Source organism: Buteo buteo, chromosome Z (assembly GCF_964188355.1).
Source record: "Buteo buteo chromosome Z, bButBut1.hap1.1, whole genome shotgun sequence".
In the NCBI taxonomy this organism is placed as follows: domain Eukaryota; kingdom Metazoa; phylum Chordata; class Aves; order Accipitriformes; family Accipitridae; genus Buteo; species Buteo buteo.
This window is the reverse complement of record NC_134204.1, coordinates 2,799,125-2,813,149: the sequence shown is the minus strand read 5'-3', so window position 1 is coordinate 2,813,149 and position 14,025 is coordinate 2,799,125. Positions and strand designations below refer to the sequence as shown.

At 44.6% G+C, this 14,025-nt stretch overlaps 1 protein-coding gene across 4 annotated transcripts in view; it reads left to right on the top strand.

The window, feature by feature from the left end:
- Positions 1-1,764: 1,764 nt before the first annotated feature.
- ME2 (malic enzyme 2) overlaps positions 1,765-14,025 on the top strand; it is a 33,981-nt gene continuing 21,720 nt past the window's right edge. The window contains exons 1-2 of one of the 4 annotated variants that reach the window (XR_012649109.1): positions 1,765-1,962; positions 9,398-9,523. Coding sequence is in view for 3 of the 4 variants with exons in the window: in XM_075021448.1 (XP_074877549.1) it covers positions 9,416-9,523 (108 nt within the window). In the remaining variant the exon portion in view is untranslated. Of the gene's footprint in view, positions 1,978-6,122; positions 6,197-9,397; positions 9,524-14,025 lie in introns of those variants that run through there. The other 3 variants (XM_075021448.1, XM_075021447.1, XM_075021449.1) reach the window with 3 other exon arrangements.

The following is a 14,025-nucleotide window of genomic DNA, read 5'->3' as shown; positions in this document are numbered from 1 at the left end:
AGGGCTCCCAGTTGTTCTCTTGGCAACAGCAAAGCAACAACATCATGTGCGCCAAAAGAAACTCTTCTGCGCTGAGGACCAAATATGGTGATAAAAGTCCTCAGGAGGAAGAAGAAATGACTGCTTCTCTTGTTCTATAGCACAGGCTGGTTGCATGAATTAGCTGTAAATGTAACAGTCGCTCGGTGGCTATGTAGTAGCGTGAGATGAAGAACAGGCTTGGGAAAGCAGGGTCCCGCGCTGCATGGGATTGCTGTCCATATAGATCAGACATAAAGCACCCCTGTTGTCTCAGGACAAGACAAATCTGCGTCATCACGACATGCTGTAGCATGACAGATCGCTACGGGACGCTGCTGCCCACCTGTACGAGGCTGGGGTTGTGTTAAGGCACGAATCGTGGTACAGACCTCCTCTCCACGACGACGTGTAGCTTTAAAAAGCTTTGGAGGATCGGAGTCTGGATTTGAGAATGAATGTAACTGATATGAAGGGGCTGCTGGGAGAAAAACACTGGTGCAAAAGAAGTGGGTGTGCGCTCTAGAAATGAAAGGTCTCCCTCCCATTAAAAATTGTTGCTGGGAGTTTCAGACCCTGCAGCCCTGCCAAATCCCATTCCCTGGGGTGGAGGTTTTTCTCTTCTGGGACTAATTACAACACAGCTTTCAAGACAGTCGTTCTTTCACAAGGAACTGTTATGCAGTATATCTCAGCAACGTGTTAACTGTTCATTAGATACATTGGGCAAGATCCTCAACCAGCCTAAAATAACATGGGTTTACAGCAATATTGATTTATGCTATTCGGGTATGAAGTCCAGCATTTTTAAATGCCTTCAATTTGGGCTATTTTTTAGGCAGGTACAAAGTCATGACTTTGCACATCTTTTTAGCAGTCTCCTTTGTTTATAGGTTCAGCACCACATTATTCAGAAATGTTTCAAAGCCATCACAGTCATGCTGGTGGGGGGGGAAAGCAGCAGAATATGCCCTTCATGACAGGCCTCAAAATCATGATTAGAAGAGGAGGTTTTGATTAAGTGGGTTTATATATTGTTACGGTTACTATAGCAACTCTGCTTCTTTTAACTGCACAGTGCTCCTCTGTACATCTAACAATTTAAATCACGTTAAGTGCCAGGAGAGGATTAACACTGGAAAACACCTCAGAGTTTGGGCGGGAGAGGAGACGGACGGAGCCTCAGGTGAGGAGAGCGGTCGCGTTTCACACCGCCGTACCTTCCCGCTCCCAAACGCTGTGAAAGCTTAGCTGGGGAAGAGGAACATTTCTATGAAGAAGGCGAGACCAGTGTGAGGACAAACAGCCCGGCGTAATTATTAAAAGTGACGCTTTCTCAGACCGCAGCTCTTTCCTGGGCCTGGCAGTTTTCGCGCTGGCCTGCAGCATGAGCTGCCTCGCCGCCTATCTACCAATGGAGGGGATCTAACCCTGTGGCCCCGACCACTGGGAACCGGCGTCCATCTTGCTTCAAATAACGATACCCAGGAGGGGAACCCCTTCTCCCCGCCACCTTCCTCCCGCTTCGCCTTTCCCGCCCAGCCGCCATGTTGCCTCCCCGTCCCCTCAGGCGACCCCCTCCGCCCCGCCCCCTTCCTGGAGCCCCGCCCCTCCACGCCGATTCGCCATCCCGCCTGGCCTAATTAACATATAACAGGCCGCGCCCAGCCCGCCTTTTCCCCTCCGCCTAGAGCGGGGAGCCGCGGGGGAGAAGGCTCGTTGGCCGAGCGCCGCCGCCGGCTTCCTTTTCATTGGCTGGCCCCGATTGTCAGTCATGGGGAACGCCCCGCCCTCCGGAGTGTCCCTCCCTGGCGCCTCCTTGTTCGCTCCATTCAGTGGCGGGTTTCCGAGGCGGACGGAGCTCCGGCGGATGGGAGCTGCTGTTGCACAATAGAAACAGGTCCTCGGCCAGCATCACTCAGAGGGCAGCAGCCGCAGGAGGAGGTAGATCCCGTTCTGGTAACAATTTTACAATTGCAATGGCGTACGAAAGGCCTCTGTCTCTTTACAAACCCGTATCTTGAGGGCGTTTTCTCCAGAGCCTCGACCCTCGCTGCCTTTCCCCCTCCAGTGCCTCCCCCCCTCTGAAACCTCTCCCCTGCCGCCTGCGTGTTGCCAGGGTGAGGAGAGGGCGTTCGCTTCGTGCCACCGAGCTGTAGCCGGAGGTGTGCGGTAGGCAGGACCGGGCCGGGACCGGGAGGGCCGGGGCGTAGGGCCGGCCCCGTCCCGCCGTGAGGGGGTCCGCGGCCCACCCGGGAACGGGAAAGGAGGGGATGGAGGGAGCTCGGTGTCCCTGGGGCCGACCGAAGTCGTTCCTCCCCCGTTTGTTGGGAGGCCCCGAGGCTCGGCCTGCTGCGGGGAGCCCCCCCTGCTTCCACCCCGGGGGGCAGCGGAGGCCGCCCGCCCGCTGCGGCCCGCTGCAGCCCGCTGCCCTCGGCCCGGCGGCAGGTGGAAACCACTAAAAGCGGCTGTTTTGCTTCGGAGAAAACAGGACGTGCGCTGCCAAGGGCCGTGCAGCGGTACGTGTTTACCAGCTGTCAAAATGGGTGAGAAATTCAGCTGCCACCCTTTGAGAAACACCACCCCCCCCCCCCCTTCACTGGTGGCAGCTCCTGGGGTCAAGGCTGGGAGGATGCTCCCCCAAACTTGCCAAATTCAGGCTACAGCTGCTTCTGCAGGTCCTCGGCGTTGGCCGACGTTCCCCCCCTCATGCCGGCTTTCAACCCGTGGTGAACTTTTATGGCGCGGCCCTAAAAGCCAGAGAGCAAAAGTTGGGAAGCGACAGAGCGTTGGGAGAGGAAACGCCGTCAGGCTGCCCGGTGGTTTTTAGAGCTGGTCTCTGCGGTCCATGGGGTTTTTGCCTCTCGGCTCTGTGTTAAAAGAAGCGGCGGTGGCTGTTTGAAATGCCACCGTCGCAGGTCCCGTGTTCCTCTTGGCCTCGCTGCAGCGTAACGTTATAAACGGTATTAGTCAAGTGCTGGTCTCTGAGCGACTTGGTGTGTTACGTCACGGCACGAATCTCTTAACTAATTGAAGAAACGGGAAAACTTGCAGCGTGTTGTTAAAGGGCTGGTAAAAAAGGACGATCTTGCAGCCGAGCGAGCTATTAATTATTTGGTATCTTTGTGTTCTTCGTTCCAAAAAGTTAGTAGTGAACAGCAAAGGGAAGTTTTCTAGGTATGTGTGTAAACACGTGGGTAATAGAAAGAGCTAGGCAGAATAGCAAACTCCGCGAGTAATCCGTGTGTGTGTGCAGCCAGCAGTGTCTAACGTGATGTTGGCTCTATTAGACGTGATAAGGTCTGCAGAAATTTAGACTGAGCAGGTGTTTTTAAGAGAAAGTGTGTATTACAGTCCCAGGACAAAACTTCTGATAATCCGGTGCGGTAGCGTTACAAGTCAGCAGTGTTAGTACGGACAAGATTTGAAGCTTTTTCTTCTGCAAACTGAGAAAGAAGCTGTCAAAAATGCATGGTGGTGTGCCATGCTTGAGTGAGTACTAATTGGGTGTTCATCTTTACTACTGGTGGGAGCACCTTTATTGCGACAGAAGGAGCACTTTGCTGTTACTAGGGCTGGTAACTAATTGTCTATGGATAGTTTTTCAGATTCTTCTGTAATTTAAGCAGGATTTTTTTTTTTTAAAGCCCTAACTGTAGTGCATACCAAGGTTTATAAGTGGTTGGCAGGCTTATACTTCACCTGATCGGCACTGAATTAGCAAGCAGCTCAGTTTCTCTGTGCTTATTGCTGAGCTGTTCTCCCAGGAAGAATTCCCTTTTGTAAGTGTGCAGCAGTTGTTGAGAACATTCTCATTACTCTCTCAACTTATATCCCCAAAAAATCTGTATTTTTGAACTGAAGAAAACAGCTCTAATACAGAGATGTACCAGTTCTCCAGAATAAAGCAACAGTGGCTTTCTCTTTATTTCTGCAATCTTTCTGAGGGTTCTGCAGGATAAGGCCTTTGTCCCGCACATGTAGATGCGCTTGCCTTTACTACCGGTAGCCCTCCCAGTTAGACAAATGGAATAAAATAAAAAATGTGAATACATTTTCTTGTCAGATTAGGCTAAAAATACTGCTGCTGCAGTTTCCACAGTACAAGATAATGGACTTTCTGATGCTTAAGAAACATATTTAGGTCAGATCCATTAATATATAAAAAAATAGCTCTCTGATGTTGTGTGGTAAGAACTTTTATGAACCAAGGCTCCAATACCAAACAATTTAGTCTTACTTTCTAGTTATGCTGCAAGAAGTTTTCTAATATTGTAAGTTAAAGTAATTCAGAGAACATACGCTCTTTCTACAAAGGTTTCCAACATTATTCTCATTTGAATTCGCCAAAGTGTGCTTTATTTGCTGAATGTTTCAAGCCTCAAGTTGTGAACTTACTTACCCTACTTAAGTACTTTATATCTAACTCTTCTCCTTGTTGAATTGGTTGCCTTAGAATAAGAGGGAAGAAAAGTAGTTTCAAGATCTGCTTCCAAAATGATAACGCTCACCGCTGCCGAACATTTTATTAGTAACACCCACCCATACGATTGTTCCTTTTACTTTGCAGATCTCAAGGTACCTTAGAAATGTCCTTTAAAATGATGTCTCAGGACTTTGCTGGAAGGAACCTGAAATGTTATTACCACCATTTTCTGCTAACTTCCCCCAACAGCATCTGGTCAGCTCGGGGAGTCAGAGGTGCTGAGTTGCTGTGCAGAACTGCATTGCCCAGCCTCGTCTCTCTGCTCCTTCATCTGCACATGTACGCACTGGGGTGGTCCCCTTGTAAAATGGAAGTGTCCCCTTTCCCCCTTGATCTGCAAAGCACCCGCTGCAGGTGGTGGGTGCAGGGAAAGCTGCTTTCTTTAAGCAAAAGTCTCATTGGGAGACACATTTATAGTTAATACTTGCCTAATGTAATAATTCTAGACTGCTTTATCATTACTGAAGTGATGAAGCCAGCTAGTGTGTGCCTGGTTTGTGTCATGCTTAGGTAGGCAAGGCTCGTCTGTTTATTAAAAAAAAAAAAAAAAGGTAATAGAGTGCAATGGTGCATCGACACCAGGCTGGGGATAGTGGAGACTCATGGTATAGATTGCTCTGGGTGTATAAGAGAAAATGTTTGTTGGCTCTAGAGCAGTGCTGCTTAAAAAAACCACAACCATTTCAGGCCAGAAGGATTGGAAACCTTGTGAGGCCTGTATGGTCTTGAATTAATAATTCCAGCTTGTGTTATCAAAAACAAGTGTCTGTTAGCACACAGGTCTTGGAAATTTCTGTACATGAAAGACTGGAACTGTTCATTTACACAGGATTTCCAGAAGACTTGAAATATATTTATGTTTAGCCACCTTTCAAACTGAAGGAAGACTGCAAAGTCATCAAGTGCAAGTTGCTGTCCACTGAGAGATACTCCTTACTATTAAGGTGTAATCCACAAGTCAGGCAGCCTGTGCAGTAATTGAAGCAGACCTTGCTTTAATTGAGACTGAGCTTCCTGACTCTCTGAGCAATGTAATTGTACCTTTTAAAAGTATGATGAACCTTTCCCTTAAAAGTAGCTTTTGCAATTTAACAAATCCATAATTGCAGCAGCAAAACATTTGCTTCTAGATAAGGGCACTTGTGCAGTATTGGTAATTAGTTTGACCTGGCCAGATGCCTCCCGATAAGGCACAGAAGAGAGCTGTCATCTGGTATGCTGAAGAATTTAATTCTCTTAAATTGTGACACAGTATGTATGTGATCATAAGTCAAAAATTACCAGTTGTATTGGATTAAATCCAGTGGTGCACCGCAGTCTTGTTTAGTCCTTACCATTGTGAGGTACTGAAAAAAGAAAAATCCTTGTTCTGGTTATGCTGACACATGTTTTAGCAGGAATTTCATTCCTCTTTCAATTCTTCTGTTTTCTTCCCAATTCCTCCTCAGAGGACATTGCACAACCTCAGTCCTCTCTGTATGTTGTCACATCATTGCAACCCCCTATCTTTCCCTCAGTTGACATCCCTCCTCCTTCTCTATCAGCCTCTCCTGTCAAAATCATTTCTCCTTTCTCTTACAGTTAAAGTACCACCATCTCAAGCCTGGCCTCTCTTCTACAAAACCCATTACAAACCATTGAAAAACCTTCCTGCAAAGCAGCGGGACCCAAGCCTTATCTCCTTGAAACCAGGTATCGGTTTGGGGACCTTTCTTCCAGACCTGTCCTTGCAGCTTGCTGCCTGCCCCAAGTGCTTCCCAAAAACAGGGCTGGCAAATACGAGCCACTGGCCATGAGGCTTCGTGTCCCTTCTTCCTTTCCCACGAGGCCAGAGGAGAAGTGATGCTGCCCAGGGCTGCTTATGCGTTGTCAGTCGGACCATGCTGCATCTCAAGTATTTTTATTGTCTGGTGGTATCTTTCATCTGAGGAGCTGTTAGCTGTAATCCCAAACTCCTGGTGTGAGCTGGTTTTATGGGTGTCCCAGTGCTGCATCTGGCTCGAGCCATCCTGTGAGCTCTGTTTTAAAAAGCATTAAGCTACTAGTGGCATGTATAGATGTAGCCCTGGTTTTTAATCATCAGGGTTACTGGATGTATTCTTGGGAAGGAGTTAGGACTTTTAAAGCAGAAGGAACTGGGCAGATGGGTGGTTGTTCTTGGCAGGCTGGTGGCCCGCAGAGCCGGGAGGAAAGGGTAGGTGAGTCATGGAGAGCCACGGCCACGCTGGCAAAGCACAGAGCTCCTGGAACTTCTACAGAGGAGCATGGACAGGGAATGGGGAAGGATGCTTGCTTTGTGGCTTCAGGGTAGGTCATGTTAAGGTGAGTTTTGAAGGCAGATTCCTGCTAAAACATGCTTAAAAGTCCATGACAAAAGGAGTTAGAGGAGATGTGCGAGATGAGAGGTGGAACAGAAATAGGAAGCAATTAGAAGAGCAAGGAAAGGAAAGCTCGGGACTGAGTAACCAGGCAGGTTTTATGCCGGATATAGATTAACTGGGATCATATCTCTTGGATCGAAACAGAGGGACTGAGGGGAAAAATGAAGCCTGATTCCCCTCACTTGCTGTATGCATCTGAGAGACCTCCACCAAGAGAATGATTTTAGGTGCCTGTATGGCACCTCAGGGGAGAGGAGCAAGTCTCCTTTCTCACAGAGGAGAGAAGAAAGTAAGATTTGTACAATTTGTATCACACCCCTGAAAAGTCAGTCTCTCTCTCTCTCTCTCTCTCTGATTAGAGTTAATTGATCAAGTTAGGAGAAATCTGGGCCACAATCTTGTTTGGTTCTTAAACACTCATTAATTGCAAGGAACTAATTTAAATTTAATTAGAGTAAGATAAGGTGTGGTGTTTGGCCTACTTTTTAATTTCTTGTTTAAGGTGTTTGCTCGTGACAGATTGAAGCCACCCTAACACCAGACTGATGGGATGCGGGCTGAGGTTTGCTGCGATGCTGTAATCACAGATCGTTTTTAGCCTCACGTGCATGAGGAGATGGACTCGCTATTGTGTAACGATGGCAAATAAGCAATGAGAATTAAAACCAGTTAAGATGGAATTTGCCATTCCTAAAGGCTGGTTGTTTTGCAGCACAAATTCAGTTTTGCTTATCTGATCCTGATTTTCAGCTGCCCTGAGTTCTGGCAGACCAGCTGTGTTTAGTCCACTGCTAGCTGGTTTAGGGAGGAATTATCATGTTAAAAGCAACATTTGTTTGTAGTGCTGGCAAGGCTTCCATTCATCCTGTCTCCACACAGTAAATTTATGTTCTTTACCACGAAACAGCTAAACACATGGGTTTCGAGTGGAACTTTTTTCAATTGCAGGGCCTAAACAAACAAATAAAAGGATGAGAGAAAGGGATCCCGCTGAATGTCAGTGCTGCTTTCCTCTATGCTTTATGATGGGTAGAAGAGAAACTCGGGTATAAGTGATGATGAAAAATATTGAATGTTTGCATGTTCTTCTAATGCTTGGAAAGATTTTGAAGAAAATCCTCAGATTGTAACTTGTAAGATGAGTCTGCCATCTTAAAAGCTGGTTATGTGTAAATTTGATTATAGAAAGGTCTTCTAAAGTATTCAGGCCATATTTAAGGTAATGAAGTTTTGTTCCTTAATCTAATTTTGGCTTCCATCTGGAAGAAATTACAAATCCAAACCATGCATCATTTCATTCCTTAAAAATGTCTCATACCTGCTTTACTGTCCTTGTGTGCCTTGGATCTGAGCATGCAGCAGGACCGGGGGATGATGGAGCACTGGCCACGGGGGTCCCTCACCCAAGCCAGCTGCAACGGAGAGGGAGAGGGGTTGCCTGCCACGCTGATCCTGGATCTCTGCCTTCCTCCGCTGACTGCATAGGCCTATTGCTAAAGGGATCTGGTTTTTCCCTCTCCCCGTGTCAGGATTATGCACGATACTTCAACTGGGCTGTGTACGTCTGTCCCTTCTGACCAACCATCTTAATGTGTCTTCATACAGTCAGGGGTCCTGAGTAAGGTCTCACTGTGGTTGCTGTTGTCTCTGTGTGCTGGTGAAATAATGTTTAGAGATGAGTCCAGTACACATTCCCTGGTGGTACTGCGTTATTGAAGCATGTAATAAATTATCATTTCTGCTCCAAAGAGCTTGGAATTAATAGTTGAATAAAACGGGTTTGCGAGTGGATGTCACCTGGCAAGATTAAGAACTAAGCTTTTGAGTGGTACTAAGAAACTTTTTATTTTGTTAGGGAAACAGATCTTTTATTGAAAAGGATATATTCTCTCTGAAAATAACCTTTTTGGAGGGGGTTGGAATTTAGAAAGTCTAAGCATGGAGTTCAGAGTTCAGTGAATTTTTGACCATTTTAATTCTACATTTTGTTCTAATCTAGTTTTAATATGCTAATAGACATAGTTTCTTCCCTTTCTGTTGTCCAGGCCACAAGATTTCATTGTCAGAAAGCTACTGGAGAAACTCAGCTTAAATTTTCTTGCTGCACTGGCTCAAGTAATTCTGTTCTCCCTGGTATTTGCACTGGTGCCAGTTGCATGGGTCGCCATGGAAGGTTAATGTTTGCTAACGGCAATTTTGCTCTGAGTTTATGGTGCAGTTATAAGACAACACCTAGTGAATGCTGGCTGACTTGCAACCCACAGCATAATGCTAGCTCACATTAGTATCCTTGTATGTTCTCTCCACTCATTCGTGCACTCTCGTTGTTGTAAAGCCTTCCTTCTTTTTCTTCCTCCTGGCTGTCACAAGGCAATTTTGGGTCATTATCACGGTGTTTGAGGAAAGAGTCGTATCTAACATGTACCTATTTCTTTTACAACAGATGGCCTACAACTATGAACATTGGTTCCACAGCCTCTGTATCTGAATGACTTTCTTTTCCTTTTCCCAGGTGCAGTATAAAAAAAAAATGTTCTCCCGACTACGAGTAGCTGCCACTCCCTGTGCGATGGCGTATCGCAGTGCACATACGAAAGAAAAAGGCAAACCACTGATGTTAAACCCACGAACAAACAAGGTTGGTAGTGCATGATCATCAGATACCTTATCTTCATCCGGTATTCGTCCAATGGACCTTGTTCCGGGGTTAAACCACCTCCAGGACGTGTACTGGGCCACAGCCAAAAAAGGGTACAGAAGATGGAGGGGTCAGTGATCATTTCAAGTTTACTACATGGATATCTACAGTACAAGGACTTCCAATAACACCTTCTGCTTCTGTCAGCCTGTGCTTCCCCTGGTTTGTTGTGGTTTACACAATCGATGCTGCTGCTTCCTTGTGCCAAATGAAGAGAGGCTGATTTTTGCTGATTACTGGCTTAGTTTTGGGGCTGGTTGAATTGAAGTAAAGCTTTAGCAGATAAAGGGTCTTATTTCATAGTTTGCAAAAGTTAATTCTGAATTCAGTCTTGCTAGGGATAGAAAGCGTCAGCCTCTCTGTCCTAGTCCTGGCTGTTTCCTGCAAGACTGTGAATTGGGACCGAGCCATATCAGTAAGAAACATCCCCGTGCAGAGAGTCGGACAGAGAGCATCTAAAAATAAGCCTTGAATGGAGCTAGCTGGGAGGTAGAGATGTTACGTTAATTCCATGCATTGGGAGGAACTTCTCCTAAGAAAGTAGGGGTTTTTTACCTTCACAAAAATTTTCCTATTTCCGCTACCCATCCCCAGTTTCTTTTTTTCCCAGAGTAGTAGTAGCCTTCAGGAATTTTGTAACAATTCATATGCAAACTAAAACTAGTAAGAAATGAGATGAGTGCTTTTGGTAGCTGACCTGAGATGTCTAAAGTGTCCAAGAAAGGTGACAAATCTAGCTGCCTCTGACAGGGTATTTCATGAGCAAAGGAGCTATGGAAGCTGGACTTTCATTGTTTTATCCTATGTTTTTCATGTCTGGCACTTCTCCGCTTCCACGTTCTCTGATTTTATTTTTTCCCCTCCACTAATGCCTTGTATATCCCCTTCACTGTAAATTTCCTTCCTTTTCTGCCCATGGCCCTGACTCCTTCTCTCCCCCTGTATTCTTAGCTCCTTCCCATGTCCCCTTTGCCTAGATGCAAAGCAGCATGTACTGCTATAAATTGGCCAGCTGGCAAGGCAGACGCATAACCCTGAGCCTTTCTCTCAGCAGAAGGACTAGGCTGGCTCTTTCCTCTGCATGGTTAAACCTTGCCACCCCTGCCCCTTTTTTTTCTTTGTCTCTCTCTTTTGTCAGAATTAGAAGTTGGCCAGTGGGTTCAAAATATCTGGGGAGGATATCAAGCTAGGAACTGCAAGCTGCATCTCCTTGTATCCTGCCCGTAACTACAGGGAAAATTGCTCACGTTTCTTTTGGCAAAAGTGATTCCTCAGTGTCCTGAAAAGAAAGGAAGGAGGCACAATGTAGACTTGCAGTCATGTTTCTTTCTGTTTCTTGTACGGTATAGCGTAGTGTGAGATGCCTTGATACTGCATGAATGCAGGTTGCATATATAGAGAGCAAGCTGTAGAAATCAGACTGGCTGATTGCAAAAATAAAATTGGGGTGGCCATGTTGGGGAAGTAGAAAAGAATAGTTTGGTGTGATTTACTAAGGTCAGATTATCTTGAGACTTTTCTGAGCTATAAACACTTTGACATGCCAGTGGAAATTATTTCAAGCCCTGAAAGCTTTTCCAAGTGCTGATTATGCAACAGTGTTCAGAAACAAAAACAATAGGTCATTTCTTATTGTTTTTGTAGTGGGAATATCTTTCTAATTTTTATTTTCTTTTAGGCCTGGAATTCTCTGGTGGACTGAGCACAATGCAGTATTTTTTATGGGGGTTTTTTTGCGGAGTAGGGAAGAGCAGAGAGCTGCTTATTAATAGCAGTTGATTTTTCTTTTTTTTTAATGTCTCCAAGAAAAGACACTTGCGAGAGGAAAAAACTTTTCGCATTTGTTTGGCTCTGTTGTATCAGTCTATCATTAAGGCTGACACCTGTTTGAATGGATCTATAAGCTACTTAAGTGCTACTGCTTGATATTGGGTGCAGTATCTGTATAGAAATGTATTTTGGAACTTCAACAGAGAAATAAATGATTGACTAAATATGCAAAGTACTTCACCCTTCGTGTTTTTCTTGCCCACAATGCCTCATGTGCATGTATATATATATATATCATATACATATGGGCATGGATAAAGGGCTTTATCTCTTGCTGGCAGCTTGTTGAGATAGTAATTTTTTGACTCATGTTTTAGTTGCTTATGTTTAGTTTTTACAGTCCCTATCAACTCTAAAGAACATTTGATCTCCTTTAATATACAGGGGCCCTAAAACAAGAACTGCAAGATGGCAGCGTCACTAACAGAAAACCACCCCTTCCCTTTGTGCAAATTAATCTGCTCCGGTTCTTTGCCATTGGAGTAGGTTTTTCTCTTACCATTTGTTTCTTTTCTTTTCTTTCCCATCCTTACCTGTCTTTTGCAGATGCATGTTACACCTACATCAACTGGTTTGGTTTTTGGTGTTTGAAGGCCAGCTTTCAAGTGTTCACTGTCAGGGCAGCTCAGAAAAGGTCATGAGCTATATCAGTAATGCCCTTGCTGTTGCAGCCAAACAATTGCAGAACATACTGTAACTGCATTGCTGGCAACCATGTATATTTATGATCTTCCATGATGTTTGATTTCTACTCTGTGACAGGGATTCAAATTACAGTTAATTGGTGTCAGGACCTTTTATTCTACTGGAGATCCTTGCTGTGCCAAGGCAGCGTTTTAAGCTTTTTGGGTGCTTGGAACACTGTTAGGACAAACTCATTTGTTTAGTGCTCTCAATTAAATTGTTACTTATATTGTGGTAATGCTTCGGATTCTCAGTCAAGGGCCAGGATTTCTTCTTCCAGCACAGAACAGATGATGCATGAGTAGGTGATCCCTCACCTTGGCGATGTCCATTCTGCCATGTAGAGTGGCATCAGTATGTCTTTTTCCTCACTGGAAATATGTGACCTGTAACATTATTCATATGTTTGTTTTCTGTGTGCCTGCAGCAAATTTGTGACTGAATAATTTGTGACACTTTCTGTGTTTTTAGTTGGTGATTTTTCTACCTCATGGCATCAATTCTTCTTGTTACTATCTGAGTGTGTGACTGTATTTTGTACAGTTGATTCCATTACACCTTTTTCTATTACTCTGTTCCTCAATACTGTTTGGTTATTTAATTCTTTAACATCATTCTGTATTGACAATGCCTCCCAAATTTTTAGCTTCTGCAGATATCTTTAGGACATTGCATTAAACGCACACATATTTGTATGTGTGTATACGCCTGGGCACATGTGCATGAGAATACATGATAAATTTCAAAAAAGAATTCACTGAAGGGGTCACGAGTGGCAGTTTAATCCCAGGCAGATTCCTGAGGAACTGTCCCAGTGTCTAACTTCCATATGGGTGGTCATCTTCTCATATCTTGTATTTAGCTAGACCATTAATCACAGTTTCATCTGTATTCATTCCCAGCTTTTTTAGCCCAATTTATTTTCATCTATGCCTTACTGAATACTTCCAGAAACTCTGACAGATTACCTTTGTTTAAAGAATCAGTTCTCTTAACAAAGATGTATGTGACCTCACTGACTTCTGGCAAATATCTGAGCAGTGTGTTTCCAATTCAGAATAAAAAAAAACAAACAAAAAAACCCAGCCCAAAGTTAAAGCTAGTTGGACAAAATAAATAGGATAGGACAAGAGAATGTGAAGAAAGATTGTATGAACTTTAAGATCTAAAAGCATATGCTCCCTTTCCCCTTCCCCTACTCTTTATCACTGTGCTGGTTTCTGACACATTTGATTTCGTCTGTTTTAATACTTTTTAGACTCTTGTCAGTTGAGTTGAGCAGCCAGGGTGTAGAATACACAATGCCTATCTACCTTCCAGGGGAAACCAGGATAAACAGGATGTGGAGATGTACTGCAAATGGTAATTGTGATGTTGCTAAGAAATGCAGTGCTTGAAATACTACCAGAAGTTTCTGATCAGTCACGAAGAAAGATCCTAGAAGGTGGGAAACTGATAGAAACTGCTAGTTCCCTTGCGTACACACATACCCAGCCCAAAAGTAACACCACAAGTTTTGTGTCCTGCCCAGCTGGTTTGGAGATGGAGGTTGCACAGCGATGCATCATCAGCTTCCTTGAGATCTGAGTGCTTTTAAAGGGAATTAAATGTGGAAAGATGGAACTGTTTAATCTGTAACCAGCTTTTATCATCCCTCTGAAAAGGTGCTCTTAAGTGCTAAAGGTAGTATTACACCTCATTTAACTTAGATCAGCTATTCTGCTCAGGACTCGAGCTGCTGGGATGGTGGGTGGAGAAAGGAAGGAAGCTGTCTTGGTTTTGAAATGTTTTGGTTTCTTTCTTTTTATTGTAGGATTAATGCCGTTAAAGGAGTGGCATCTGCTTAGAAAAAATAGCAGTTTAATGAAATGTCTCTGAGGTGTTCAGAGATGCTATATGGTGTAGATGAACCATTTCAGTCATCATGC